The sequence below is a fragment of the Phyllobates terribilis genome, unplaced genomic scaffold (assembly GCF_046119375.1).
Source record: "Phyllobates terribilis strain yellow unplaced genomic scaffold, ASM4611937v1 Scaffold_9__5_contigs__length_417890890, whole genome shotgun sequence".
Lineage (NCBI taxonomy): Eukaryota > Metazoa > Chordata > Amphibia > Anura > Dendrobatidae > Phyllobates > Phyllobates terribilis.
This window is the reverse complement of record NW_027362769.1, coordinates 179,516,490-179,544,440: the sequence shown is the minus strand read 5'-3', so window position 1 is coordinate 179,544,440 and position 27,951 is coordinate 179,516,490. Positions and strand designations below refer to the sequence as shown.

At 41.7% G+C, this 27,951-nt stretch overlaps 1 protein-coding gene across 1 annotated transcript in view; it reads right to left on the bottom strand.

Annotated features, from left to right (window-relative positions):
• Positions 1 to 3,874: 3,874 nt before the first annotated feature.
• Positions 3,875 to 27,951, bottom strand: part of MARCHF4 (membrane associated ring-CH-type finger 4) — a 92,231-nt gene continuing 68,154 nt past the window's right edge. Inside the window, exon 4 of the mRNA XM_073647465.1 lies at positions 3,875 to 6,958. Coding sequence (XP_073503566.1) covers positions 6,603 to 6,958 — 356 coding nt within the window. The 3' untranslated portion in view covers positions 3,875 to 6,602. The remainder of the gene's footprint in view (positions 6,959 to 27,951) is intronic.

The following is a 27,951-nucleotide window of genomic DNA, read 5'->3' as shown; positions in this document are numbered from 1 at the left end:
ACACCCTGTGCCAGATGCAGCAAAGCAGCCCCAGAACATAACAGAGCCTCCACCATGTTTCACAGTAGGGACAGTGTTCTTTTCTTGATATGCTTCATTTTCCTGTCTGTGAACATAGAGCTGATGTGCCTTGCCAAAAACTTCCATTTATGTCTCATTTGTCCATAGGACATTCTCCCAGAAGCTTTGTGGCTTGTCAACATATAGTTTGGCAAATTCCAGTCTAGCTTTTTTACGATTTTTTTTCAACAATGGTGTTCTCCTTGGTCGTTTCCCATGAAGTCCACTTTGGATCAAACAACGACAGATGGTGCGAACTGACACTGATGTTCCTTGAGCTTGAAGTTCACCTTTAATCTCTTTAGAAATTATCCTGGGTTCTTTTGCTACCATTCGTATTATCTGTCTCTTTGATTTGTCATCAATTTTCCTCCTGCGGCCACGTCCAGGGAGGTTGGCTACAGTCCCATGGATCTTAAATTTCTGAATAATATGTGCAACTGTAGTCACAGGAACATCAAGCTGCTTGGAGATGGTCTTATAACCTTTACCTTTAACATGCTTGTCTATAATTTTCTTTCTAATCTCCTGAGACAACTCTTTCCATTGCTTCCTCTGGTCCATGTTGAGTGTGGTACACACCATGTCACCAAACAGCACAGTGAGTATCTGTAGCCCTATATACAGGCCCACTGACTGACTACAAGATTGTAGACACCTGTGATGCTAATTAGTGGACACAACGTGATTAAACATGTCCCTTTTGTCACATTATTTTCAGGGGTACCATCATTTCTGTCCAGGCCGATTTCATGAGTTTAATTTTTTTTTAAATTCTGTGGAAGCAGAAAAGCAATGTCTGACTTTCGTTTGTTCATTTTCATAGATTTTTTATTTATTATTTTGTCAGATTCAAGTTATTTCCTTGACCATTGTGGGTTTTTATTTCATTAAACGAGGGGTACCAACAATTTTGACCACGTGTGTACACAGATGGTGGAGCACACCAACACAGGACTCGGGAGTCTAATCCTAAAACACAGGTGTGTCCTAATCAGCCTTAAATAGGATTAGGGAGATGATTTCTCTAAGCTGTGCCAGGCAACCTGCACACCCAATGTGGAGCACAACAGAGGGCAGCGGACTGAAATGAAGGAAGCAGAGCGCAGGATACATGGGGCAGTGTGTAACATCAACCCGATTGAAGACATTAACTAATCTCTTGGTATACAATTAACCCCAAAAGCATTCATCACCAAGGTGCTCACTAAAAGAGACAAGTGTCTTGTAGGGAGTGCGGAGGTGGTGAGCTCATGTGCTCACTCGAGAAGACATTCACTACCATATATCATGAACTCTACTCAGAAAATCGTCTCCAATCCCTAAAACCATTCAATAGAAACTCAAATGAAAAATTATTTCCTAAAGAAACTTATAAATACTTTCTACAAAACCCCTCATTCATCAGCCTACAATACTATCACAGCCAACTGAAAGTCATCACTTGCTTCAGCACATAATACAGTGGCATTAAAAAGTTTGGACACCCCTGGTCAAAATTACTGTTATTGTGAAGAGTTAAGCAAGTTGAAGATGAAACGATCTCTAAAGGGCATAAAGTTACAGATGACACATTTCATTTGTATTTTAGACAAAAAATATATACATTTTAATCTTTTACATTTTAAAAATTACAAAAAGGAAAATGGGCTGAAGCAAAAGTTTGAGCACCCTTGGAGATTGTGTTCTCAGATATCTTTGACCAAGGTTTCAGACCTTAATTAGCCCGTTAGGATTATGGCTTCAGTGGAGGTCAAGATAAGGTCTGGAAGACCAAGCAAAATTTCAATGAGAGCTGCCCGTAGGATTGCTAAAGAGGCAAATCAAAACTCCCGCTTGACTGCAAAAGACCTTCAAAAAGATTTAACAGACTCTGGAGTTGTGGTACATTATTCTACTGTTTAGAGACGCCTGCAAAAATATGTCTTTCATGGAAGAGTCATCAGAAGAAAATCTCTCCTGCGTCCTCAAAATAAAATTCAGCATCAGAATTATGCAAAAAAACATCTAAACAAGCCTGACGCATTTTGGAAACAAGTCCTGTGGACCGATGAGGTAAAACAGAACTCTATGGCCACAATGATCAAAGGTATGTGTGGAGAATGGCACAGAATTTCAGGTAAAGAACATCCCGCCAACAATTAAGCATGGGGGTGGATCAATCATGCTTTGGGGTTGTGTTGCAGCCAATGGCACGGGGAACATTTCACGGGTAGAGGGGAGAATGGATTCAATGAAATTTCAACAAATTCTTGATACAAACATAACACCATCTGTAAAAAAGCTGAAGTTGAAAAGAGGATGATTCTACAAATGGATAATGATCCTAATCACACGACAAAATCCACAATAGATGACCTCAAAAGGCGCAAGCTGAAGGTTTTACAATGGCCCTCACAGTCCCGTGATCTGAACATCATTGAAAATCTGTGGCTAGAGCTCAAAATAGCAGAGGATGCAAGACGCCCCAGGAATCTCACAGAACTGGAAGAATTCTCCAAGGAAGAACGGAGGAAAATCCCTCAGACAAGAACTGAAAGACTCTTGTCTGGCTACAAAAAGTGTTTACAAGCTGTGATACTTTCAAAGGGGGCGCTACCAGGTACTAACCATAATCATAATGATCCCATGGCAAATTAGTCATGTATGGACTTCTTGGTACATACATGACTAATTTGTCATGGGATCTTAATGATTGTGACTTATGTGTTCTTTTCTTGTTCCAAGAGAAATGTTTTTTTTTTTGGCTAGTATGCTTATTAGGTACTAACCATGCAGGGTGCCCAAACTTTTGCATTGGCCCATTGTCCTTTTAGTAACTTCTAAAATGTCAAAAATTAAAAATGTTTTTTTGTTGTTGCCTAAAATACAAAGGAAATGTGTCATCTGTAACTTTAGGTCCTTTTAGAGATAATTTCATCTTCAACTTGCTTAACTGTTCACAATAACAGGAATTTTGACCAGATCGGGCCCGAACTTCTACATGCCACTGTACCTAAACCTGATTCTGGAAAGCAAAGACACAACTCTCTATAAGGCTGTTATTCAAGAAAAGACAACTCAATAATTACGTGTCCATTCCAGAGGACATCATTTTAGAATGTATCTCCTCTTCTTCACTTCCGTAAATGACTTGAAGGTACTTACTTTTTCTATAAGATACTCGCTTTAGAAAACAACTCTTTTAGAAGGTCCTTCAATAAGGAGACACTCATGAAAAAGTCGCTATTTAATTGACCTATCTAGAATAAAAGGTCTTTCCTCAAGTAAGACGTTCCTTTAGAAAGAAGACACAATTTTTTTTCAGAAGATGTTTCCGGGGACATATAGATTATGTGCCCAGGACGGTGATCAGGAAAGCACATGCCTTTATAAGAAACCTACTCAGTGAATGCCCCATACTAATCCAGAAGAAGCAGGATTATAGAAGACACTTCAGAACAATCTTGAGGATTTGTGGCCTCTAACCAACGTGTCTCCTCTGATCATAAAAGAATCACATGTGAAAACATTGTAGTTTTTACAATTTGAAGAGACGTAGACAGGAGACCACCGCTCTAGATCATACTCCCTCTAGAAGATACGGTAGAATGAAATGACTTGGAAGGAACTCATAAACCAAGAAATGCAAACACCTCAATAATTACTCATAAGCCTCATTGTCGTTGTCTTCCGCAGGTCCTCATCAACCAGCCTCTTTTCATGAATAGTTACTATCGCTCTCAGCCAGAACACGAGACAGAGACAATACATGGTCGTCACAGATTTTAATGCAACAGTAAAAGCACAAAATGTTCAACCTGTTGCAAAGAGAAAAAAATCCAAGAACGAGGTTCAGAATTTCCATCCGAAAACTTTGCAACTTGCATAAACTTTTTTGGATTTTTTTCCACAATTCAGCCAAAATTTCTGCGAATGATCTCCTAGTTAGCCAGATCAAACTCTCCTGAGATCAGCGGATCTACTGTAGAATCGAATATGGTGCGAGCTCATCTCAGATGGCAAATATATAAGGCATCAGCTCGATAACGATTGGGGGGTGTTGTCTGATTTATAAAAGAGACGTGTTCTATGGCAGTAAACTGTAGGCAGCCTATTCCAGACCAGAGCAGATCCATATACAAGGGCTTTCGTTTCACCACATCACCCAATTTTGTAACATTTGCTGCACTCGATCTTTAAATGCGGCCATTCTTGTAAATGAAGCATGCACAGTGTTACATTTTGGCAATGTTTATTGATTTGGTATCCAAAATGGTTTTTTGTTTTAATTATGGTAGCAATGGGTCAAATAAAAAAAAAAAAAAGGCAACCGACAAAACATATATTTTTGTATCACTCTACTACATAGCTTAGGCCTTCCATGTATAACTGGTGATTACACGCAGACATAAAATGCATAGGATCCCACAGACATACAGATGCAGCAGAGCCGAGTGTGTTATTTAGTATGATTAGTTGTAATATCAAAATGTGGTATGTGTGGCCACCAGGAGTATAAAAAAAAAATAACAAGTTCAGCTCTGCTACATCCTTCACTTTCTCAGCGCTAGAAGCTCACACTGTATCAGGTTTTAGGGTGCGAACCCCATGTTACAATGTGTCCGTATTCTCACTGCTAACAGTGGGTGAATACAGTACTATCCACAGTATTAGAGATATTGGACGGATGACTACTCTCATCTGAAAATCAATGGAGCAATGTACGGCTGGATCTCGATTTCATGGGTGTTGCCATTTTCTCCCCGACCATTGTGCTATAAGACATTGCAAAGTATTGTGCTCTTCTATTTTCACCTTGCTTGGAACTTTAAAAGGGTTTTCTTATCTTGTGAAATGGTTAATATTGCAAAGTGTTTGTCAAAAAAAAACAAGCAACTTTTAAGTCTTATTATTAAAAATCCTCTCTGTTCTCAAGAACGGAGGGATTTTTAATTCTAGAATTTATAGCTGGTTGATAAGGTTACCGACCACCTCTGCAGTCCACCAGCGGTGGTTGCACGAGTTTGCAACCTCTTTGCTTTAGTGCTTGCAAGGAGCTCTCTGAAGCCGGGCAGATCTATGCATGACCTGCGCTCTTCTGATGTTGCACTGCCTCTGCTCGCTTGGATGCCGCTCTCCGGACTGTCAATCATCAGGAGTGCGCCGCCCCTGGAAAAGCAAGAAGCTGAGAATTGGGGGAGCGGAGAGCTCCAGAAGATGCAACATGAGAACAAACTTTTTACATTTTTCCTCGGTCTGGGATTTTACCACTTCTTAATCCTTCTGCTATCCTTGTGCTGTGGTAATAATGTTATTAATGCACTCACACGGCATCAGGAGGAAGAACAAGGTCTCCAGTTCCTGCCATTATATAGACAACTTCTGAGTAATCTCTTAAACTAGAGAGAAATCAACTGTGCCCATAAACAGGAATAACAATGGAGTAATCTGAAACAATGTATCAAAGGATTAAGAGAACAGAAGAGACTTAATCATGAAGACCAATGCATTGTATCCTAGCTATGCAGAATAGGGGGAATTATCTCTTCTGATCAAAATTTTATGGTAGAAACTAAAGTGATTATTGGATTCTTGGATATTACACAAAGCAGCAGCAGATAAAATCCCAAATTATTGTAAAAGGGAATTTGATTATTCTGCCTATGGAGAAATCAAATGTATTAAAGTAGCAAAAACTGAATAAATAAGTATCACCTGAATCTGAGAATAAGAGAAACACAGTCAGGGAGTCAATGTTTTTGCGGTAAAAAGACAACATACGGAATTGTATGGGCTTTACCTGCTGTAACCTGATCTTGAGGACCAGGAAAAATGACTGAATGTAATTCTGGCAGCTGTAAACGATTTTCACGAATGTTGTGCTGAATTGAGGCAGAAATTTGTAAGAATTAGCCTTATATTGGGAAATCACTTGTGCTAAAAATCTTCTCTTTTTTTTTTTTAACTTTAGGAATCATTGGGATGAAAAATTTTTCAAAAATTTTGAGAGCAAACACCCAACAGGTTTCTTATTTACTTTCCTGATAAATCAAAATACTAAAAGAGAATTGCACGAGCTTTACCTGCTGCACACTGACTCTGAGCCGCAATCCCTGGAAACCTCCGGGGCATTACCTAAATCAGAGAGGATCTCCACAACAGACGCTGGAGCGTAGTGCACATTTTATCAAAAACATTTAACAGAAAACACCTTTGTGCTTATGCTGTATTTCTGCTGACAACCGAGCAGCGACTTGTAAGAGTAGAAATTCTCGGACTGCAGACAGAAATTGCTAAATGGGGGGCTTCTCACGGGGTCGATTTAACTCTCCCCATGTGGATTTGGTGACTGCAAGAACCTCCAGATCAAATGAGTGCAATAGTCATGCTGCTACGTCTTTTATCAGGATACGGCCCATATTGCACTTTCGGAAAAACCATGGACCAGCACAACAGCCTCCATCACCTCTTTTGCGCCTTCTGCCCTTCGAGAAGGTTGAGCTGAGGCATTGATTTTCAAGACAAGGCACACATCTCCCAGATAAGGCCTTGGGGTAACCTCAGACAGTGGTCACTCTCATGACAAACTCTCTGTTAGTACTAGTTTGGCTCCTCTGTTCGTGTGGTCTGAGATGGCTGAGGATGTGAAAAAAAGTGTAAGCACAGTGATGGTCAGACATGGAGCCCCCATGCCCACCACTGTCCCCAGTCAGAGAATTATTTCCTGTGCCAGCAGTGGTAATGGCGGAGTTATTAGTCTGGGTTGAAGTGCGTTGGTTTGTACGTTGGCTACTTCCTAATTTCTGATCCTCCAAATCTTTAGACTTGTCATAGTTGAGAACTTTCCATTGTTGGTTCACTGCTTGCCAGCGCTTAAATATCCGATAAACTGAAGGTCCCTCGTGAATAATCAGTCCTGAAAAGAAGCAGAAATAAAGCCATGAAAAAATAGACAAGAATGTAACAGTAACATGTAATGTGTACAGTCAAAACCAGAAGCTACCATACACTATATAAAAAGACATGTCTGCAGGTTTCTCTCAATATCCGACATGAAATCAGAATAAACCTTTCCTGTTTTAGGACAATTAGGATTATACCATAATGTTTAATATTCGCCAAATGCCAGAATAATGAGAGAGAGAGAATGTTTTAAGACATTTTTGTTACTGTAATGTACAAAAATATAACTGCTATAATACTGCCTCTATGTACAAGAATATAACTGCTATAATACTGCTCCTATGTACAAGAATATAACTACTATAATACTGCCTCTATGTACAAGAATATAACTGCTATAATACTGCTCCTATGTACAACAATATAACTACTATAATACTGCTCCTATATACAAGAATATAACTACTATAATACTGCCCCTATGTACAAAAATATAACTGCTATAATACTGCCCCTATGTACAAGAATATAACTGCTATAATACTACCCCTTATGTACAAGAATATAACTACTATAATACTGCTCCTATATACAAGAATATAACTACTATAATACTGCCCCTATATACAAAAATATAACTGCTATAATACTGCCCCTATGTACAAGAATATAACTGCTATAATACTACCCCTTATGTACAAGAATATAACTACTATAATACTACTCCTATGTACAAGAATATAACTACTATAATACTGCCCCTTATGTACAAGAATATAACTACTATAATACTGCTCCTATATACAAGAATATAACTACTATAATACTGCCCCTATGCACAAGAATATAACTACTATAATAATGCCCCCTATGTACAAGAATATAACTACTATAATACTGCTCCTATGTACAAGAATATAACTACTATAATACTGCCCCTATGCACTAGAAAATAACTACTATAATACTGCTCCTATGTACAACAATATAACTACTATAATACTGCCCCTATGTACAAGAATATAACTACTATAATACTACTCCTATGTACAAGAATATAACTACTATAATACTGCTCCCTATGTACAAGAATATAACTACTATAATACTGCTCCTATGTACAAGAATATAACTACTATAATACTGCTCCTATGTACAAGAATATAACTGCTATAATACTGCTCCTATGTACAAGAATATAACTACTATAATACTGCCTCTATGTACAAGAATATAACTGCTATAATACTGCTCCTATGTACAAGAATATAACTACTATAATACTGCCTCTATGTACAAGAATATAACTGCTATAATACTGCTCCTATGTACAAGAATATAACTACTATAATACTGCCTCTATGTACAAGAATATAACTGCTATAATACTGCTCCTATGTACAAGAATATAACTACTATAATACTGCCTCTATGTACAAGAATATAACTACTATAATACTGCTCCTATATACAAGAATATAACTACTATAATACTGCCCCTATGCACAAGAATATAACTACTATAATAATGCCCCCTATGTACAAGAATATAACTACTATAATACTGCCCCTATGCACTAGAAAATAACTACTATAATACTGCTCCTATGTACAACAATATAACTACTATAATACTGCCCCTATGTACAAGAATATAACTACTATAATACTACTCCTATGTACAAGAATATAACTACTATAATACTGCTCCCTATGTACAAGAATATAACTACTATAATACTGCTCCTATGTACAAGAATATAACTACTATAATACTGCTCCTATGTACAAGAATATAACTACTATAATACTGCTCCTATGTACAAGAATATAACTACTATAATACTGCTCCCATGTACAAGAATATAACTACTATAATACTGCTCCCTATGTACAAGAATATAACTACTATAATACTGCCCCTATGTACAAGAATATAACTACTATAATACTGCCCCTATGTACAAGAATATAACTACTATAATACTGCTCCCTATGTACAAGAATATAACTACTATAATACTGCTCCTATATACAACAATATAACTACTATAATACTGCTCCCTATGTACAAGAATATAACTGCTATAATACTGCCCCTATGTACAAGAATATAACTACTATAATACTGCCCCTATGTACAAGAATATAACTACTATAATACTGCTCCTATGTACAAGAATATAACTACTATAATACTGCTCCTATGTACAAGAATATAACTACTATAATACTGCTCCTATGTACAAGAATATAACTACTATAATACTGCTCCCATGTACAAGAATATAACTACTATAATACTGCTCCCTATGTACAAGAATATAACTACTATAATACTGCCCCTACCCTATGTACAAGAATATAACTACTATAATACTGCCCCTATGTACAAGAATATAACTACTATAATACTGCTCCCTATGTACAAGAATATAACTACTATAATACTGCTCCTATATACAAGAATATAACTACTATAATACTGCTCCCTATGTACAAGAATATAACTGCTATAATACTGCCCCTATGTACAAGAATATAACTACTATAATACTGCCCCTATGTACAAGAATATAACTACTATAATACTGCCCCTATGTACAAGAATATAACTACTATAATACTGCTCCCTATGTACAAGAATATAACTACTATAATACTGCCCCTATGTACAAGAATATAACTACTATAATACTGCCCCTATGTACAAGAATATAACTACTATAATACTGCTCCCTATGTACAAGAATATAACTACTATAATACTGCTCCTATATACAAGAATATAACTACTATAATACTGCTCCTATGTACAAGAATATAACTACTATAATACTGCCCCTATGTACAAGAATATAACTACTATAATACTGCTCCTATGTACAAGAATATAACTACTATAATACTGCTCCTATATACAAGAATATAACTACTATAATACTGCCCTCTATGTACAAGAATATAACTACTATAATACTGCTCCCTATGTACAAGAATATAACTACTATAATACTGCTCCCTATGTACAAGAATATAACTACTATAATACTGCTCCCTATGTACAAGAATATAACTACTATAATACTGCCCTCTATGTACAAGAATATAACTACTATAATACTGCTCCTATGTACAAGAATATAACTACTATAATACTGCCCTCTATGTACAAGAATATAACTACTATAATACTGCCCCTATGTACAAGAATATAACTACTATAATACTGCTCCTATGTACAAGAATATAACTACTATAATACTGCTCCTATGTACAAGAATATAACTACTATAATACTGCTCCTATGTACAAGAATATAACTACTATAATACTGCTCCCTATGTACAAGAATATAACTACTATAATACTGCCCTCTATGTACAAGAATATAACTACTATAATACTGCTCCCTATGTACAAGAATATAACTACTATAATACTGCCCTCTATGTACAAGAATATAACTACTATAATACTGCCCCTATGTACAAGAATATAACTACTATAATACTGCTCCTATGTACAAGAATATAACTACTATAATACTGCTCCTATGTACAAGAATATAACTACTATAATACTGCCCTCTATGTACAAGAATATAGCTACTATAATACTGCCCCTATGTACAAGAATATAACTACTATAATACTGCTCCCTATGTACAAGAATATAACTACTATAATACTGCCCTCTATGTACAAGAATATAACTACTATAATAGTGCCCCTATGTACAAGACTATAACTACTATAATACTACTCCTATGTACAAGAGTATAACTACTATACTACTGCTCCTATGTACAAGAATATAACTACTATAATACTGCTCCTATGTACAAGAATATAACTACTATAATACTGCTCCCTATGTACAAGAATATAACTACTATAATACTGCCCTCTATGTACAAGAATATAACTACTATAATACTGCTCCCTATGTACAAGAATATAACAACTATAATACTGCCCTCTATGTACAAGAATATAACTACTATAATACTGCCCCTATGTACAAGAATATAACTACTATAATACTGCCCTCTATGTACAAGAATATAACTACTATAATACTGCCCTCTATGTACAAGAATATAACTACTATAATACTGCTCCCTATGTACAAGAATATAACTACTATAATACTGCCCTCTATGTACAAGAATATAACTACTATAATACTACCCCTATGTACAAGAATATAACTACTATAATACTGCTCCTATGTACAAGAATATAACTACTATAATACTGCTCCTATGTACAAGAATATAACTACTATAATACTGCTCCTATGTACAAGAATATAACTACTATAATACTGCTCCCTATGTACAAGAATATAACTACTATAATACTGCCCTCTATGTACAAGAATATAGCTACTATAATACTGCCCCTATGTACAAGAATATAACTACTATAATACTGCTCCCTATGTACAAGAATATAACTACTATAATACTGCCCTCTATGTACAAGAATATAACTACTATAATACTGCCCCTATGTACAAGAATATAACTACTATAATACTGCCCCTATGTACAAGAATATAACTACTATAATACTGCTCCCTATGTACAAGAATATAACTACTATAATACTGCCCCTATGTACAAGAATATAACTACTATAATACTGCTCCTATGTACAAGAATATAACTACTATAATACTGCTCCCTATGTACAAGAATATAACTACTATAATACTGCCCTCTATGTACAAGAATATAACTACTATAATACTGCTCCTATGTACAAGAATATAACTACTATAATACTGCTCCTATGTACAAGAATATAACTACTATAATACTGCTCCCTATGTACAAGAATATAACTACTATAATACTGCCCTCTATGTACAAGAATATAACTACTATAATACTGCCCCTATGTACAAGAATATAACTACTATAATACTGCTCCTATGTACAAGAATATAACTACTATAATACTGCTCCTATGTACAAGAATATAACTACTATAATACTGCTCCTATGCACAAGAATATAACTACTATAATACTGCCCTCTATGTACAAGAATATAACTACTATAATACTGCTCCTATGTACAAGAATATAACTACTATAATACTGCTCCTATGTACAAGAATATAACTACTATAATACTGCTCCTATGCACAAGAATATAACTACTATAATACTGCTCCTATGTACAAGAATATAACTACTATAATACTGCTCCTATGTACAAGAATATAACTACTATAATACTGCTCCTATGCACAAGAATATAACTACTATAATACTGCTCCTATGTACAAGAATATAACTACTATAATACTGCTCCTATGTACAAGAATATAACTACTATAATACTGCTACTAAAAAAAATTAAAAAATATAGGGGAGTTTTATTAAGCTAAATGAGTCAGAATTCTGGTGCAAGTCTTTCTTTTATATTTATTTAACTTTCCACACTGTGGTCAAAAAATGTGTAAAAATTTTGCCACAAAGTAACCCAGCTAATAGTTAGTGTAAACTTAGACTACACCAGGGGTCTCAAACACGCGGCCCGCATGCGACCCCTCCGGCTGCTTCATGCGGCCTGCAGACACCATAGACCCCGATCGCGGCTGGTCCAGGAGCCGCCGACATCAGCGCTGTAGTTCAGTGTATTGCCGCGCAGAGACTGGCTCTCCTCACAGCAATACCAGTGTCAGCCGCCGGCCTATCAGAGGTCAGCTGCTGACATCAGCGTCCCAGCGCCGCTCCGCTGGGACGCAGATGTCAACTGCTGAGCCGGTCTCTGCGCGGCAATACACTGAACTACAGCGCTGATGTCGGCGGCTCCTGGACCGGGCCGCGATTGTCAAGGGGTCTATGTGCCTGCGGGCCGCATGTGTAGAAGGACGCCGAGGGAAGGAGGACAGGTGAGAAGAATCTTTTTTTCTCTATTATGGGCACCTGGATGGGGACATTCCTACAATATGGGGACCTGGATGGGGGTCATTACGACAAGATGAGGACTAGAATGGGGCATTACTATAAGATGGGGACCAGGATGGGCACATTATTACAAGATGAGGACTAAGATGGGTCATTACTACAAGATGAGGACCAGGATGGGCACATTATTACAAGATGAGGACTAAGATGGGTCATTACTACAAGATGAGGACCAGGATGGGCACATTACTACAAGATGAGGACCAGGATGGGCACATTACTACAAGATGAGGACCCGGATGGGGCACATTACTACAAGATGAGGACTAGGATGGGGCATTACTACAAGATGAGGACTAGGATGGGCACATTATTACAAGATGAGGACTAAGATGGGTCATTACTACAAGATGAGGACCAGGATGGGCTCATTACTACAAGATGAGGACCAGGATGGGCACATTACTACAAGATGAGGATCAGGATGGGGCATTACTACAAGATGAGGACCCGGATGGGCACATTACTACAAGATGAGGATCAGGATGGGCACATTACTACAAGATGAGGATCAGGATGGGGCACATTACTACAAGATGAGGACTAAGATGGGTCATTACTACAAGATGAAGACCAGGATGGGCACATTACTACAAGATGAGGACTAAGATGGGTCATTACTACAAGATGAAGACCAGGATGGGCTCATTACTACAAGATGAGGACTAAGATGGGTCATTACTACAAGATGAGGACCAGGATGGGCTCATTACTACAAGATGAGGACCAGGATGGGCACATTACTACAAGATGAGGACCAGGATGGGCACATTACTACAAGATGAGGATCAGGATGGGCACATTACTACAAGATGAGGATCAGGATGGGGCACATTACTACAAGATGAGGACTAGGATGGGCACATTACTACAAGATGAGGACTAGGATGGGCACAATATTACAAGATGAGGACTATGATGGGTCATTACTACAAGATGAAGACCAGGATGGGCACATTACTACAAGATGAGGACTAGGATGGGGCATTACTACAAGATGAGGACCAGGATGGGGCATTACTACAAGATGAGGACTATGATGGGTCATTACTACAAGATGAAGACCAGGATGGGCTCATTACTACAAGATGAGGACCAGGATGGGGCATTACTACAAGATGAGGACCAGGATGGGGCATTACTACAAGATGAGGACCAGGATGGGGCATTACTACAAGATGAGGACCAGGATGGGGCATTACTACAAGATGAGGACTATGATGGGTCATTACTACAAGATGAGGACTATGATGGGTCATTACTACAAGATGAAGACCAGGATGGGCACATTACTACAAGATGAGGACCAGGATGGGGCATTACTACAAGATGAGGATCAGGATGGGGCATTACTACAAGATGAGGACCAGGATGGGGCATTACTACAAGATGAGGACCAGGATGGGGCATTACTACAAGATGAGGACCAGGATGGGGCATTACTACAAGATGAGGACCAGGATGGCGCATTACTACAAGATGAGGACCAGGATGGGGCATTACTACAAGATGAGGACCAGGATGGCGCATTACTACAAGATGAGGACCAGGATGGGGCATTACTACAAGATGAGGACCAGGATGGGGCATTACTACAAGATGAGGACCAGGATGGCGCATTACTACAAGATGAGGATCAGGATGGGGCATTACTACAAGATGAGGACTAGAATGGGGCATTACTACAAGATGAGGACTAGGATGGGGCATTACTACAAGATGAGGATCAGGATGGGGCATTACTACAAGATGAGGACCAGGATGGGGCATTACTACAAGATGAGGACTAGGATGGGGCATTACTACAAGATGAGGACTAGGACCGGGCATTACTACAAGATGAGGACCAGGATGGCGCATTACTACAAGATGAGGACCAGGATGGGGCATTACTGCAAGATGAGGACTAGGATGGGGCATTACTACAAGATGAGGACTAGGATGGGCACATTACTACAAGATGAGGACTAGGATGGGCACAATATTACAAGATGAGGACTATGATGGGTCATTACTACAAGATGAAGACCAGGATGGGCACATTACTACAAGATGAGGACTAGGATGGGGCATTACTACAAGATGAGGACCAGGATGGGGCATTACTACAAGATGAGGACTATGATGGGTCATTACTACAAGATGAAGACCAGGATGGGCTCATTACTACAAGATGAGGACCAGGATGGGGCATTACTACAAGATGAGGACCAGGATGGGGCATTACTACAAGATGAGGACCAGGATGGGGCATTACTACAAGATGAGGACCAGGATGGGGCATTACTACAAGATGAGGACTATGATGGGTCATTACTACAAGATGAGGACTATGATGGGTCATTACTACAAGATGAAGACCAGGATGGGCACATTACTACAAGATGAGGACCAGGATGGGGCATTACTACAAGATGAGGATCAGGATGGGGCATTACTACAAGATGAGGACCAGGATGGGGCATTACTACAAGATGAGGACCAGGATGGGGCATTACTATAAGATGAGGACCAGGATGGGGCATTACTACAAGATGAGGACCAGGATGGCGCATTACTACAAGATGAGGACCAGGATGGGGCATTACTACAAGATGAGGACCAGGATGGCGCATTACTACAAGATGAGGACCAGGATGGGGCATTACTACAAGATGAGGACCAGGATGGGGCATTACTACAAGATGAGGACCAGGATGGCGCATTACTACAAGATGAGGATCAGGATGGGGCATTACTACAAGATGAGGACTAGAATGGAGCATTACTACAAGATGAGGACTAGGATGGGGCATTACTACAAGATGAGGATCAGGATGGGGCATTACTACAAGATGAGGACCAGGATGGGGCATTACTACAAGATGAGGACTAGGATGGGGCATTACTACAAGATGAGGACTAGGACCGGGCATTACTACAAGATGAGGACCAGGATGGGGCATTACTGCAAGATGAGGACTAGGATGGGGCATTACTACAAGATGAGGACTAGGATGGGGCATTACTACAAGATGAGGACCAGTTCAAAAGGTGTATAGAAAAAAAATGGTATCACTAAAAATGTCACTTTGTCATGCAAAGAATGCGGCCCCCCAAATTCAATTTTTTTTCATGTGCGGCCCATATACCCAGCTGAGTTTGAGACCCCTGGACTACACAGTCTGATGACAAAACCAGATTTATTAACGAGAATCAGCCTGTATAATAAATCTGATGCATATTAAGCCTGTCTAAGTATGCACGGTCTACTAATCAATACATTTTGATAAATCAGCCTAATATTTGTCTCTCTATATGTAAATCTTATTAGTGAAACGAAAAGTGAATACACACAGGTTCTAATAACCCTCCACTCTCGGCACTGGGTCCGGTCCGGATCTTCCCTCAAGCTCCAGGATATAATCATACACCCCATTGTGAAGGCATGAGGACGAGTCGCATCCAAGTCCCTGAATTCATCCATCTGGAGAAATGAGCGGCGTCTTGTTTTTATTTCCTCTCACTTTCAGTACTTAAAATTGGGTATTGATTTTGTGTGTTCAGATCAGGAAGCGGCTGAATGAGCGATGGGAGACAAGAAGCCGCTACAAATAGACTCTAAGCAGCGAGAGTCACTGCCAGATTAAATGACAAAAACATAGTATTCAAAAGAAACGCCCCCCAAAATTTAGGAAGAGTCTGGAGACATCTCCTTAAAAAGGGGATTATGGAAGTGGAGAAAACGCTTTCCACCATAAAATGAAACTTCCCATCAGGTTGTGGGAGGCCATCTATCCATATGGCATAGAGTACTCACTTAAAGAAGCCCATTTCCCCAAGTTCATGGACTCTATCATGAGAGAGGAAGGATCTGTTCATGAGAGTGGGGGTAGAAACCTAGAAGACTGAAACTACGTAAGACAAAGGAGCTAGATAACCAACTACGGTAGGAGAAAGGAGCTAGATAACCAACTACGGTAGGGGAAAGGAGCTGGCTACCCAACTATGGTAGGAGAAAGGAGCTAGCTACCCAACTACGGTAGGGGAAAGGAGCTAGCTACCCAACTACGGTAGGAGAAAGGAGCTAGATAACCAACTACGGTAGGGGAAAGGAGCTAGATAACCAACTACGGTAGGGGAAAGGAGCTGGCTACCCAACTATGGTAGGAGAAAGGAGCTAGCTACCCAACTACGGTAGGAGAAAGGAGCTAGATAACCAACTACGGTAGGGGAAAGGAGCTAGATAACCAACTACGGTAGGGGAAAGGAGCTGGCTACCCAACTACGGTAGGAGAAAGGAGCTAGCTACCCAACTACGGTAGGAGAAAGGAGCTAGCTACCCAACTACGGTAGGAGAAAGGAGCTAGATAACCAACTACAGTATGAGAAAGGAGCTAGATAACCAACTACGGTAGGAGAAAGGAGCTAGCTACCCAACTACAGTAGGAGAAAGGAGCTAGTTACCCAACTACAGTAGAAGAAAGGAGCTAGATAACCAACTACAGTAGGAGAAAGGAGCTAGCTACCCAACTACAGTAGGAGAAAGGAGCTAGCTAACCAACTACGGTAGGAGAAAGGAGCTAGCTACCCAACTACAGAAGGAGAAAGGAGCTAGATAACCAACTACAGTAGGAGAAAGGAGCTAGATACCCAACTACAGTAGAAGAAAGGAGCTAGATAACCAACTACAGTAGTAGAAAGGAGCTAGGAGAAAGGAGAAAGGTAGATAGATACTCAACTACGGTAGGAGAAAGGAGCTAGATACCTAACTACGGTAGGAGAAAGGAGCTAGATACCCAACTACGGTAGGAGAAAGGATCTAAATACCCAACTACGGTAGGGGAAAGGAGCTAGATACCCAACTACGGTAGGAGAAAGGATCTAAATACCCAACTACGGTAGGAGAAAGGAGCTAGATACCCAACTACGGTAGGAGAAAGGAGCTAGATACCTAACTACGGTAGGAGAAAGGAGCTAGCTACCCAACTATGGTAGGGGAAAGGAGATAGATACCCAACTATGGTAGGGGAAAGGAGCTAGATACCCAACTACGGTAGGAGAAAGGATCTAAATACCCAACTACGGTAGGAGAAAGGAGCTAGATACCCAACTACGGTAGGAGAAAGGTAGATAGATACCCAACTATGGTAGGGGAAAGGAGCTAGATACCCAACTATGGTAGGGGAAAGGAGCTAGATACCCAACTACGGTAGGAGAAAGGATCTAAATACCCAACTACGGTAGGGGAAAGGAGCTAGATACCCAACTACGGTAGGAGAAAGGATCTAAATACCCAACTACGGTAGGAGAAAGGAGCTAGATACCCAACTACGGTAGGAGAAAGGAGCTAGCTAGATACCCAACTACGGTAGGAGAAAGGAGCTAGATACCTAACTACGGTAGGAGAAAGGAGCTAGCTACCTAACTATGGTAGGGGAAAGGAGCTAGATACCCAACTATGGTAGGGGAAAGGAGCTAGATACCCAACTACGGTAGGAGAAAGGATCTAAATACCCAACTACGGTAGGAGAAAGGAGCTAGATACCCAACTACGGTAGGAGAAAGGAGCTAGATACCTAACTATGGTAGGAGAAAGGAGCTAGCTACCCAACTATGGTAGGGGAAAGGAGCTAGATACCCAACTATGGTAGGGGAAAGGAGCTAGATACCCAACTACGGTAGTAGAAAGGAGCTAGGAGAAAGGAGAAAGGTAGATAGATACCTAACTACGGTAGGAGAAAGGAGCTAGATACCCAACTACGGTAGGACAAAGGATCTAAATACCCAACTACGGTAGGGGAAAGGAGCTAGATACCCAACTACGGTAGGAGAAAGGATCTAAATACCCAACTACGGTAGGAGAAAGGAGCTAGATACCCAACTACGGTAGGAGAAAGGAGCTAGATACCTAACTACGGTAGGAGAAAGGAGCTAGCTACCCAACTATGGTAGGGGAAAGGAGCTAGATACCCAACTATGGTAGGGGAAAGGAGCTAGATACCCAACTACGGTAGGAGAAAGGATCTAAATACCCAACTACGGTAGGAGAAAGGAGCTAGATGCCCAACTACGGTAGGAGAAAGGTAGATAGATACCCAACTATGGTAGGGGAAAGGAGCTAGATACCCAACTATGGTAGGGGAAAGGAGCTAGATACCCAACTACGGTAGGAGAAAGGATCTAAATACCCAACTACGGTAGGAGAAAGGAGCTAGATACCCAACTACGGTAGGAGAAAGGAGCTAGATACCTAACTACGGTAGGAGAAAGGAGCTAGCTACCCAACTATGGTAGGGGAAAGGAGCTAGATACCCAACTATGGTAGGGGAAAGGAGCTAGGTACCTAAAAGACGTAAATTATTTATCAATGAGGTTAGAGGTAGAGGATCATGAGAGAATTGCAGATCTCCATGAGACTAAACTACAGTAGGAGAAAGGAGCTAGATACCCAACTACGGTAGGAGAAATGAGCCAGATACCCAACTACTGTAGGAGAAAGGAGCTAGATACCCAACTACGGTAGGAGGAAGGAACTAGATATCCATCTATGAAAGGAGAAAGGAGCTAGATACTCAACTACGGTAGGAGAAAGGAGCTAGGTACCTAAAAGACGTAAAGAGGTTAGAGGTAGAGGATCATGAGAGAATTGCAGATCTCCATGAGACTGGAGGCAAATATCCATAAAAATGAAGGTACTCCACTATATGATTGGATTTAGGCAACTGTGAGAGTTGAAGGCCTCTCACACAACCAACTAGTCTCCTAATTTGCACCCATGAGGGTCAAGAACCCTGAAACAACTCAATACAAATGAAGAACCTGATTTGGCTTTATAACCTGCCATGGGCAAGGGCTCTTTAAAGAGTGTCAAAGATCACAGCCTGGGAGGTCAAGCAAATCTACCCACTGTTATCTTTTTGTCTCTCTGCTGCTCCCTATCATCCGGACAATTAAGCAACTGACCGACGATTAACGGAGGAGGCCGCAGGCTGATGCACTAATAATCTGGTTATTGCGAAACTAACAGTGAGCATATGGTATATACACCTCCTATGTGTATATACCCCGGTACGGTCACTGCCAACTCCACGATAACCCAAGACTACTCGCTGCCACTACAAGTCATTTATACCGGCTGACTGGACGCCTGATTCTGATAGTGTTTGGCTTTGGGGTGCGGTTTACAAAACAAAAGAAACAGAACTATTCAATCTTATATTTAATCCAGAACAATAGGCAGTGTTCATAAAAAATATAGAATTTTTTTTTACAAAGGTAACAAAACAATACAACATATACAATTACATAAAATAAAATGGATTAACAGAGAAACTTACTACGCTGGTCACAAAGATGTCCCAGTTAACGTGGATCAAGCCTACACTGATATGTATTTTAATTAGCATTGAACACAGATCATAATTTCCCTTGACCTTTTATCAGCATTTAAGTTACACCCACACACCCCCATTCCTTAATGACTCATAGTAGGGCTGGTCAGGGGATATGGCTTCAGTGTCAGAAAATTATGAAATTCCCAACATTAACAATATCTTCACTCCTGACGTTCTCAGACATTCGATGTTGCCGTCATATTTTTTATCAAGATTTTACCGTTACCAAGAGACCAAACATGACATGGCTTTTGTCAGCGATCTGATTACTATGGATTTGAGGCTTATAAGCAGGTGTCACAGTTATGAGAAAATATGAATGTTCTTCCCCGATTAGTCCTGAAGTTGAAAATATATGTTCCATCAATATCGGATCTATACAAACTCCAATTTTCATAACTTTCCATCGGAAACATAAAGCCCAAGGAAGTTATTTCATCATAGTAGCTTATCCTGGAGGAACAATAGTTCAACCTGTGAGCACAATAGGTATCCTGGTTTACTCTCCTGTTCAATGGATAAATCTCAGTCTTACAATAGACACCCTCTTTCAGCCACCTGGGCATTGCAGGGTGTCTGGGCTTCAAAAGGAATTTTAATTAGATTTGTCATTTCCCAGCTATATGTCATTTCCTTACATTCCAAATGTCCACTGTGCAATTCTACATCAAAGAGGCTTAGATTGTAAGCTCTTCCTCCTTAAAATTTGGTGTGAGAGAGTAGGGGGGTGGTTAATGTCCCTCACTAGAGTGGCTTTATGGATGTTAATGTTTTCTATGACAAGTGGGTACTGAGTAACATAAATAGGGGGGCACTACAGACCCATTTCTCTTCATCTCCAATGCTATTTGCATTCTGGAGGTAAATCTTTATGAGGTTGGAGGTAAATTCCCAAAACCATGATCTAAAGATTCCCACAATGCTGAGGTATAAGGCATAACATACCATTCCCTACACCTATTAAGTGTTTTGCTTGCAGAGCCTGATTTATTTTTGTACATCGTATGCAATTTTCAATAAATTCCACTGCAAACAATGAGAATCTTTAGTTGCATCCCCCGAGGTCCCCACCACAAATATTACACAAGAATCTAATATCCTGAGATCACATGTAAGGTCAGCGCAATATTATATGTAATATACTGCAGTATCCCGCCTAGAAAGAAAGACCTATATATGAACAAACCAAACAATGCAACAGCCTCTGTAAGTGCAAAGATGTACCAACAATGAATATATGAAATATAAACTGCATTACTGCTATATAGTCTAGACTTATACAACTCATACAATGAAGCTACTTAGCGCACGATTGGACAGATCGTGAGAGCAACCAGCCGCGATGAGGAGCAGCTTTCTCTGATGGGACCCTAAACCTGATGTACAGTAGCGTTCAAAATAATAGCAGTGTGTTCAAAAACACGAGTTAAGCACAAAATCCTTATATTAGTTTTTATTTCCAGCATTGGGAACATTGCTCGCTGTTTTCTAATTCAAAACATGAAGAGAAATGTAGATAATTTTTAACTACTTTACAGAAAATAACAAAAATTGAACATCGTTCTGTTCTAAAAAATATCAGTGTCTGCATTTGCCTTTACAAACTCACAATATGTCTCTTCTTTTTTTGAGGATTTAGCATTCCTGTGAATCACTAACCTAATATTTAGTTGTGACCCACAGTTTTTTAGAACTGCTTCACATCCATGTTGCATAGAGTCAACCAACTTCTGTCTCCTGTCAGCTGTTATTCCAGTCCAGGAGGCTTTCACTACATCCCACAATCTTTTGGCATTTATCTGCTTTGCCTCAGAAACGGCATTTTTGATGTCACCCCACAAGTGTCCTATCAGATTAAGGTCCGGGGATTGGGCTGGCCGCTCCAGAACCTCAATTTTGTTGGACTGGAACCAAGATTTTGCTAATTTACTGGTGTGTTTAGGTTCGTTGTCTTGGTGAAACACACATTTCAAGGGCATATCATCTTCAGCGTAAGGCAACATGACCTCTTCAAGTGTTTTAATATCTGCAGACTGGTCCATGATCCCTGGTATGCGGTAAATAGGTTCGGCACCATAGTAAGAGAATCATGGAGATCATTTTAGCTGAACAGCCGATCATTGTCTGCACTTCTTTATAAGTTTTACCCTCTCCAATCGACTTTTTAATTAAAGTACGCTGTTCTTCTGAACAATGTCTTGAACGACCCACATTTCTCAGGCTTTCAAGGAGAAATGCATGTACAACATGTGCTGGCTTCACCCTTAGGGTGCTTTCACACAGCGTTCTGTGTCCCCGTCGGGGCATACGTCCTAAAATTCTCCGCAAAATGGGGTCTGGATGTATGCTCTGACAGGGTCATAGACCGCAATGGTGACTGCAGAGAGAACGTGTGCTCTGCCATGCACTTTTTTCGGGAGTGTACGGCCACAGGAGGCAGATACTCAGACGTAGGCTGAGAATTTTAGGACGTATGCCCCGACGGGGACACAGAACGCTGTTTGAAAGCACCCTTAAATAAGGGCCACCTGATTCACCCTCTGTTTCCTCACAGAATGATTGACCTCCACACTGCTATTATATTGAACACTCCCCGTACAATTAATTATTCACATACACAGACTCAGAAACCTGCAGATCATGAATGCGGAGTCTGGGGGTTTTCTTAGAATCTACTGCACCGACTGTTTGACATGTTAACATAATTTATATCAAAAACAGTGATTAATCTGGCTAGTCATTTCGGACTGCTGGTATTTTGAACATTACTGTTGATCATATATGAAAGAAAATTTTATTGTATACAATACATCCACTTGTTTAGCAAAATGAATGCTCATTCTGCACAGCACGCAGCTGTGTTTCTCCTTGGGCAATCCCTTTTTCTCCAGCACTGCAGCTCTCCACTAAGCAACATACAGTACATCTTACCATAAGGAATTGTGGTTCTGAGGAAGGGCCATAAAGGCCAAAACGTCATTCATTTTGTTAAACAAGTGGATGTCTTGTATACAGTAAAAATTTCTTTTGCATCACAATTTTTGGAGTGCCGAATTCCTTTTATATCATATTGGAGTGGAATCCTATTTGGGCACCCAACCAGTGAGTGCAGCGCAGGACTCATTCACACATCAGTGAGAATGGTACTGGTGGCATCAGTGTTTGGTCTGTGTCTGATTTTACCATCAGTCATCAGTGTTTTTCACGGATGGATTAATAAATATATAAGTGACAGTTTTTCCTATACTTTGCAGTGTTGTATACGGACAGCACATGGATATTGTGCACTGATGTCATCCGTGTGCTCTACGTGTTTTTCACAGACCCATAGACTTCTAGTGGCACTTTTTAGGTGAGAAAAATGGACATGTTTCCATGAGGTTTGCATGGACACACGGTCTGTGAAAAAACGCAGACATGTGAACAGCCCCATAGACTATAGCAGGTACATTTTGCATCTGTATAAAACATGGTGTAAGGTGCTAATGGTCGCGTAGTCGATGGGAGGTATGTATTACAGAGATGGCTGGTCTCTGTGATGTAACCCGGTGTATTTTCTCTAGTGCACGCCTGCACTAAGCTGTCTGATTGGTGCACCTGGGAGCCGGGGTACGGGTTGGTAGGAGAGAATGGGTGGTTACCAGCCTATATAATGGAGGCTGTTGTTTGGCACATGGTCTGTGTTTGGAGGGAGATGGCCTCCTGTGTGTTGTCTCCAGACTGAGCTGTGTGCTGGACGCTTTCCAGCCTGTGTGAGCGCAGGTCTACTTTACCAGAGACTTTGCTAAAAGGACTGTTTTTACTTTTGCCTGGAATAAAGGCTGTTTGTTTGCATTTTTCTTTTCACGGTTTATGAAGCCAATGAACCGCTATGGACATTTAAAGAAACATGCCTCCTTTTTTGCCTCTCTTCGCACCTGAGTGAGTACAATCCCTACAATTGGTGTTAGACGTGCGGGCAGCGTTCCTGGCAGACACGTGTGAATGCTACAGGATGGAGGACGTGCTCAAGCATCAGTTACAGGTGCAGCAAACGCAGCATCAACAGCAGATGGCGCAACAGCAGACCACCGAATTGCTTATGCAGCAGCTCCAGCTCCAGCAGAAGGCCCAATAGGACCAGTGCCGACAACAGCAGCAGCAGATCGATTTGATAGCAGAGGAGATCTGTGGCTCGGTAACAGCTCCGACGACAAGGTCAGTGGGCGATTTTTCCATCCGGAAGGCGGTAAGGGGAGCCCTGCAGAAAATGACCCCGGAGGATGATATAGAGGCCTTTCTGATGGTGTTTCAAAGGGTCGCCGAAAGAGAGAGACTTTCACCAGAGCAGTGGGCAGAGGTACTGGCGCCATACCTGATGGGGGAGCCCCAAAAAGCATACTATGACCTAGCTTTGCAGGATGCTAAGGAGTATGGCAAGCTAAAGACTGAGATTCTGGCGCGCTTGGGGGTGACAATGACTGTCAGGGCACAGTGGGTCCACCGCCGGGCGTATTACCGGGACAAACCTCCTCGCTCCCAAATGTTTGACCTTTTGCACCTGGTCCAAAAATGGCTGCTGCCGGAGTCCTCTACGCCTGTGCAGGTGGTAGAGCGAGTGGTAATGGACTGATTTGTGAATTCCCTGCCAAGGCCAATACAGACCTGGGTTGCCCAGGGTGATCCCCGGAATGCCAATGAACTGATTGGACTGGTCGAGAGATACCAGGGGATTGAGGGTTCCTTGGGAAGGCACCCCACTCTATACTGGGGGTCCCAACAGGGGGCAGAGGCCCAAAAGCGGGTGGGGCGTCCACAGTCCAAAGGGGCGAGGGAGGTGGTGCCCAAGGTCCCTACGGGTGATATTATTTGCTGGAGGTGCCACGGCCCAGGCCATATTGCCGCCCGTTGTCCCCTGACCCCCGAGCAGATGGACTGCAGCATAGGACGCCGCTGCTTGTATTATGTGTATCCGGCCTGCAGTGTGAACTGTCCACCCAGCGAGGGGCCACAAGCATGTCCCGTGAAAGTGAAAGGGCAGCAGGTAACGGCGCTGCTAGACTCTGGGAGTCTGGTTACGCTTGTGAGGGCCACCCTTCCTCTCCAACTGATCCCGGGAAAAAAAGTCGGCATGCGGTGCATTCATGGCAATGCTAAGGACTATCCGATGGCCAGAGTGGACATTGAAACGGCCCACGGTACAGAGTCCCACGAGGTCGCCGTCGTTCAGGACTTGTTGCACCCTATCATTATAGGCCGGGACTTTTGTTTATTTTAGGATCTGTGGGGGAAGGGTTCAGGGTTCGCTGGCACGGTTTAGAAGCCAGGTAACCCTGAAGAGGTATCACCACACCCAAAGTTGGACGGGTTTGCCTTTTGTGTTCTTGCGGGGGATGAGGAGGTAGTGTCCCCTGACACTGACATTCTGGAGTTAGGGGTGACCAGTGAAAATTTTGGGTCTGCACAACATAGGGACCTAACTCTGAAGGAAGCCTTTAATAAATGGGTCATAAAAGGGGTTGCACAGGAGCCGGGGGCTGACACAAGATTTCCCCATTTTATGATGAGTGGGGAGTTGTTGTACCGGGTCACGAAAGTGAGGGAGGAGCGTGTGGAGCAGTTAAGAGTGCCGGGGCCCTATAGATAGAAGGTGTTGGACATGGCCCATTCACATGTCTTGGGGGGACATCTGGGAGTGGAAAAAACGTAGGGACAGATCGTGAAAAGGTTCTATTGGCCCCGGTGTCACAGGGAAGTATTAAAGCATTGCCGGTCTTGCCCTATGTGTCAGTTAACCGCCCCAACCTCACACTGTCAAAGTTCCCTCGTGCCTTTCCCCATTATTGAAGTGCTGTTTGAGAGAATTGCTATGGACCTGGTAGGTCCACTGGTTAAATCTGCTCGTGGGCATCAATATATATTGGTTATCCTGGACTATGCCACACACTGTCCTGAAGCGATTCCACTGACAAACTCCTCCGCAAAGAGAATCGCCCACGAGTTGGTCCACGTTTTTTCTCGAACAGGCTTACTAAAGGAGATCCTGACTGACCAGGGAACTCACTTTATGAGTAAGGTGATGAGAGAGCTATGCAAAGTCCTGCAAATCTCCCAACTGAGGACTTCAGTATACAATCCTCAGACAGATGGCCTTGTGGAAAGGTTTAACAAGACTCTGAAGAGTATGCTCAGCAAGGCCATAGAAAAGGACGGTAGAGACTGGGACTGTCTGCTACCATATTTTTGGTTCTCCATCCGAGAGGTTCCCCAGGCCTCTACGGGGTTCTCGTCATTCGGACTCCTGTATGGCCGACGTCCGTGGGGTCTCCTGGATGTCGCAAAGGAGACGTGGGAAGCCGAGGTAACGCCCCACAGGAGTGTCATCGAGGACGTCGCTCTGATGCAGGAGAGGACTGCGAAGGTGAAGTCCATCGTACAGGAACATCTCCTCCAGGCACAAGAAGCTCAGGCCAGGGTCTACAACAGGTCAGCCAGGGTGAGGCAATTCAATCTGGGAAACCGAGTCCTCGTGCTACTACCTACGGTGGAGAGTAAATTCTTGGCCAATTGGCAAGGGTCGTATGAAGTGGTGGAAAAAGTTGGTGAAGTAAACTACAAGGTTCATCAACCAGGACGACGTAAGCCGTACCAGATATACCACGTCAACCTCATCAAGCCCTGGCAAGACAGAGAGGCTGTGGAGACTCCATGCTTGCTGGGCAAGCCAGAAGGTGACGTTGGAGGAGTCGCAATAGCAGAAACGCTAAGGAAGGCCCAGAAACAGAAGTGTCGGGAGTTGTTACAGAAGAACCGGGATCTGTTTTCGGAACTGCTGGGCTGCACATAAGGTCATAGAACATGAGGTTCTGACGGAGCCACATGTGCGAGTGAACTTGAAGCCATATCGAATACCTGAGGCCCGACGAGAGTTGATCTCCAAAGCGGTGGCTCGTATGCTGAACTCGGGGTCATTGAGGAATCCATGAGTGGGTGGTCAAGCCCGATTGTCCTGGTCCCAAAGCCCGATGGGGAATGGAGGTTCTGCAACGACTATCGGAAGTTGAATGAGGTCTCCAAGTTCGATGCATATCCGATGACACGCGTCGACGAGCTGATTGAGCGACTTGGCCAAGCAAGGTACATTACCACCTTGGATTTGACAAAGGGATATTGGCAGATACCCATGGCACAGGGGGCCAAAGAGAAGACTGTGTTTTCTACACCGGATGGACGCTTCCAGAATGGCCGGATGCCGTTTGGACAGCAGGGGGCCCCTGCCACCTTCCAGAGAGCTATGGATCGAATCCTTGATCCCCATAAGCAATACGCCGCAGCATACCTTCAGCCCAGACTGGGAGAGTCATCTGGAAAGGTCCAGGTGGTGTTTGGTGTTCTAAGGAAGGCGGAGTTTTCAATAAACCCGAAGAAATGTGCCATGGGGAAAGAAGAAGTCAAATACCTGGGTTATGTAGCTGGTAGAAGCGAGATCAAACCCCAAATCAGCAAAGTGGAGGCAATCCAAACTTGGCCGAGACCGCTGTCAAAGAAACAGGTTAGAGCTTTCCTGGGGATCGTGGGATACTACAGAAGGTGCATCCCAAACTTCGCCATGATGGCCGCACCCCTGACTGACCTCCTTAAGGGGACAAAATCGGCTATGGCCAAG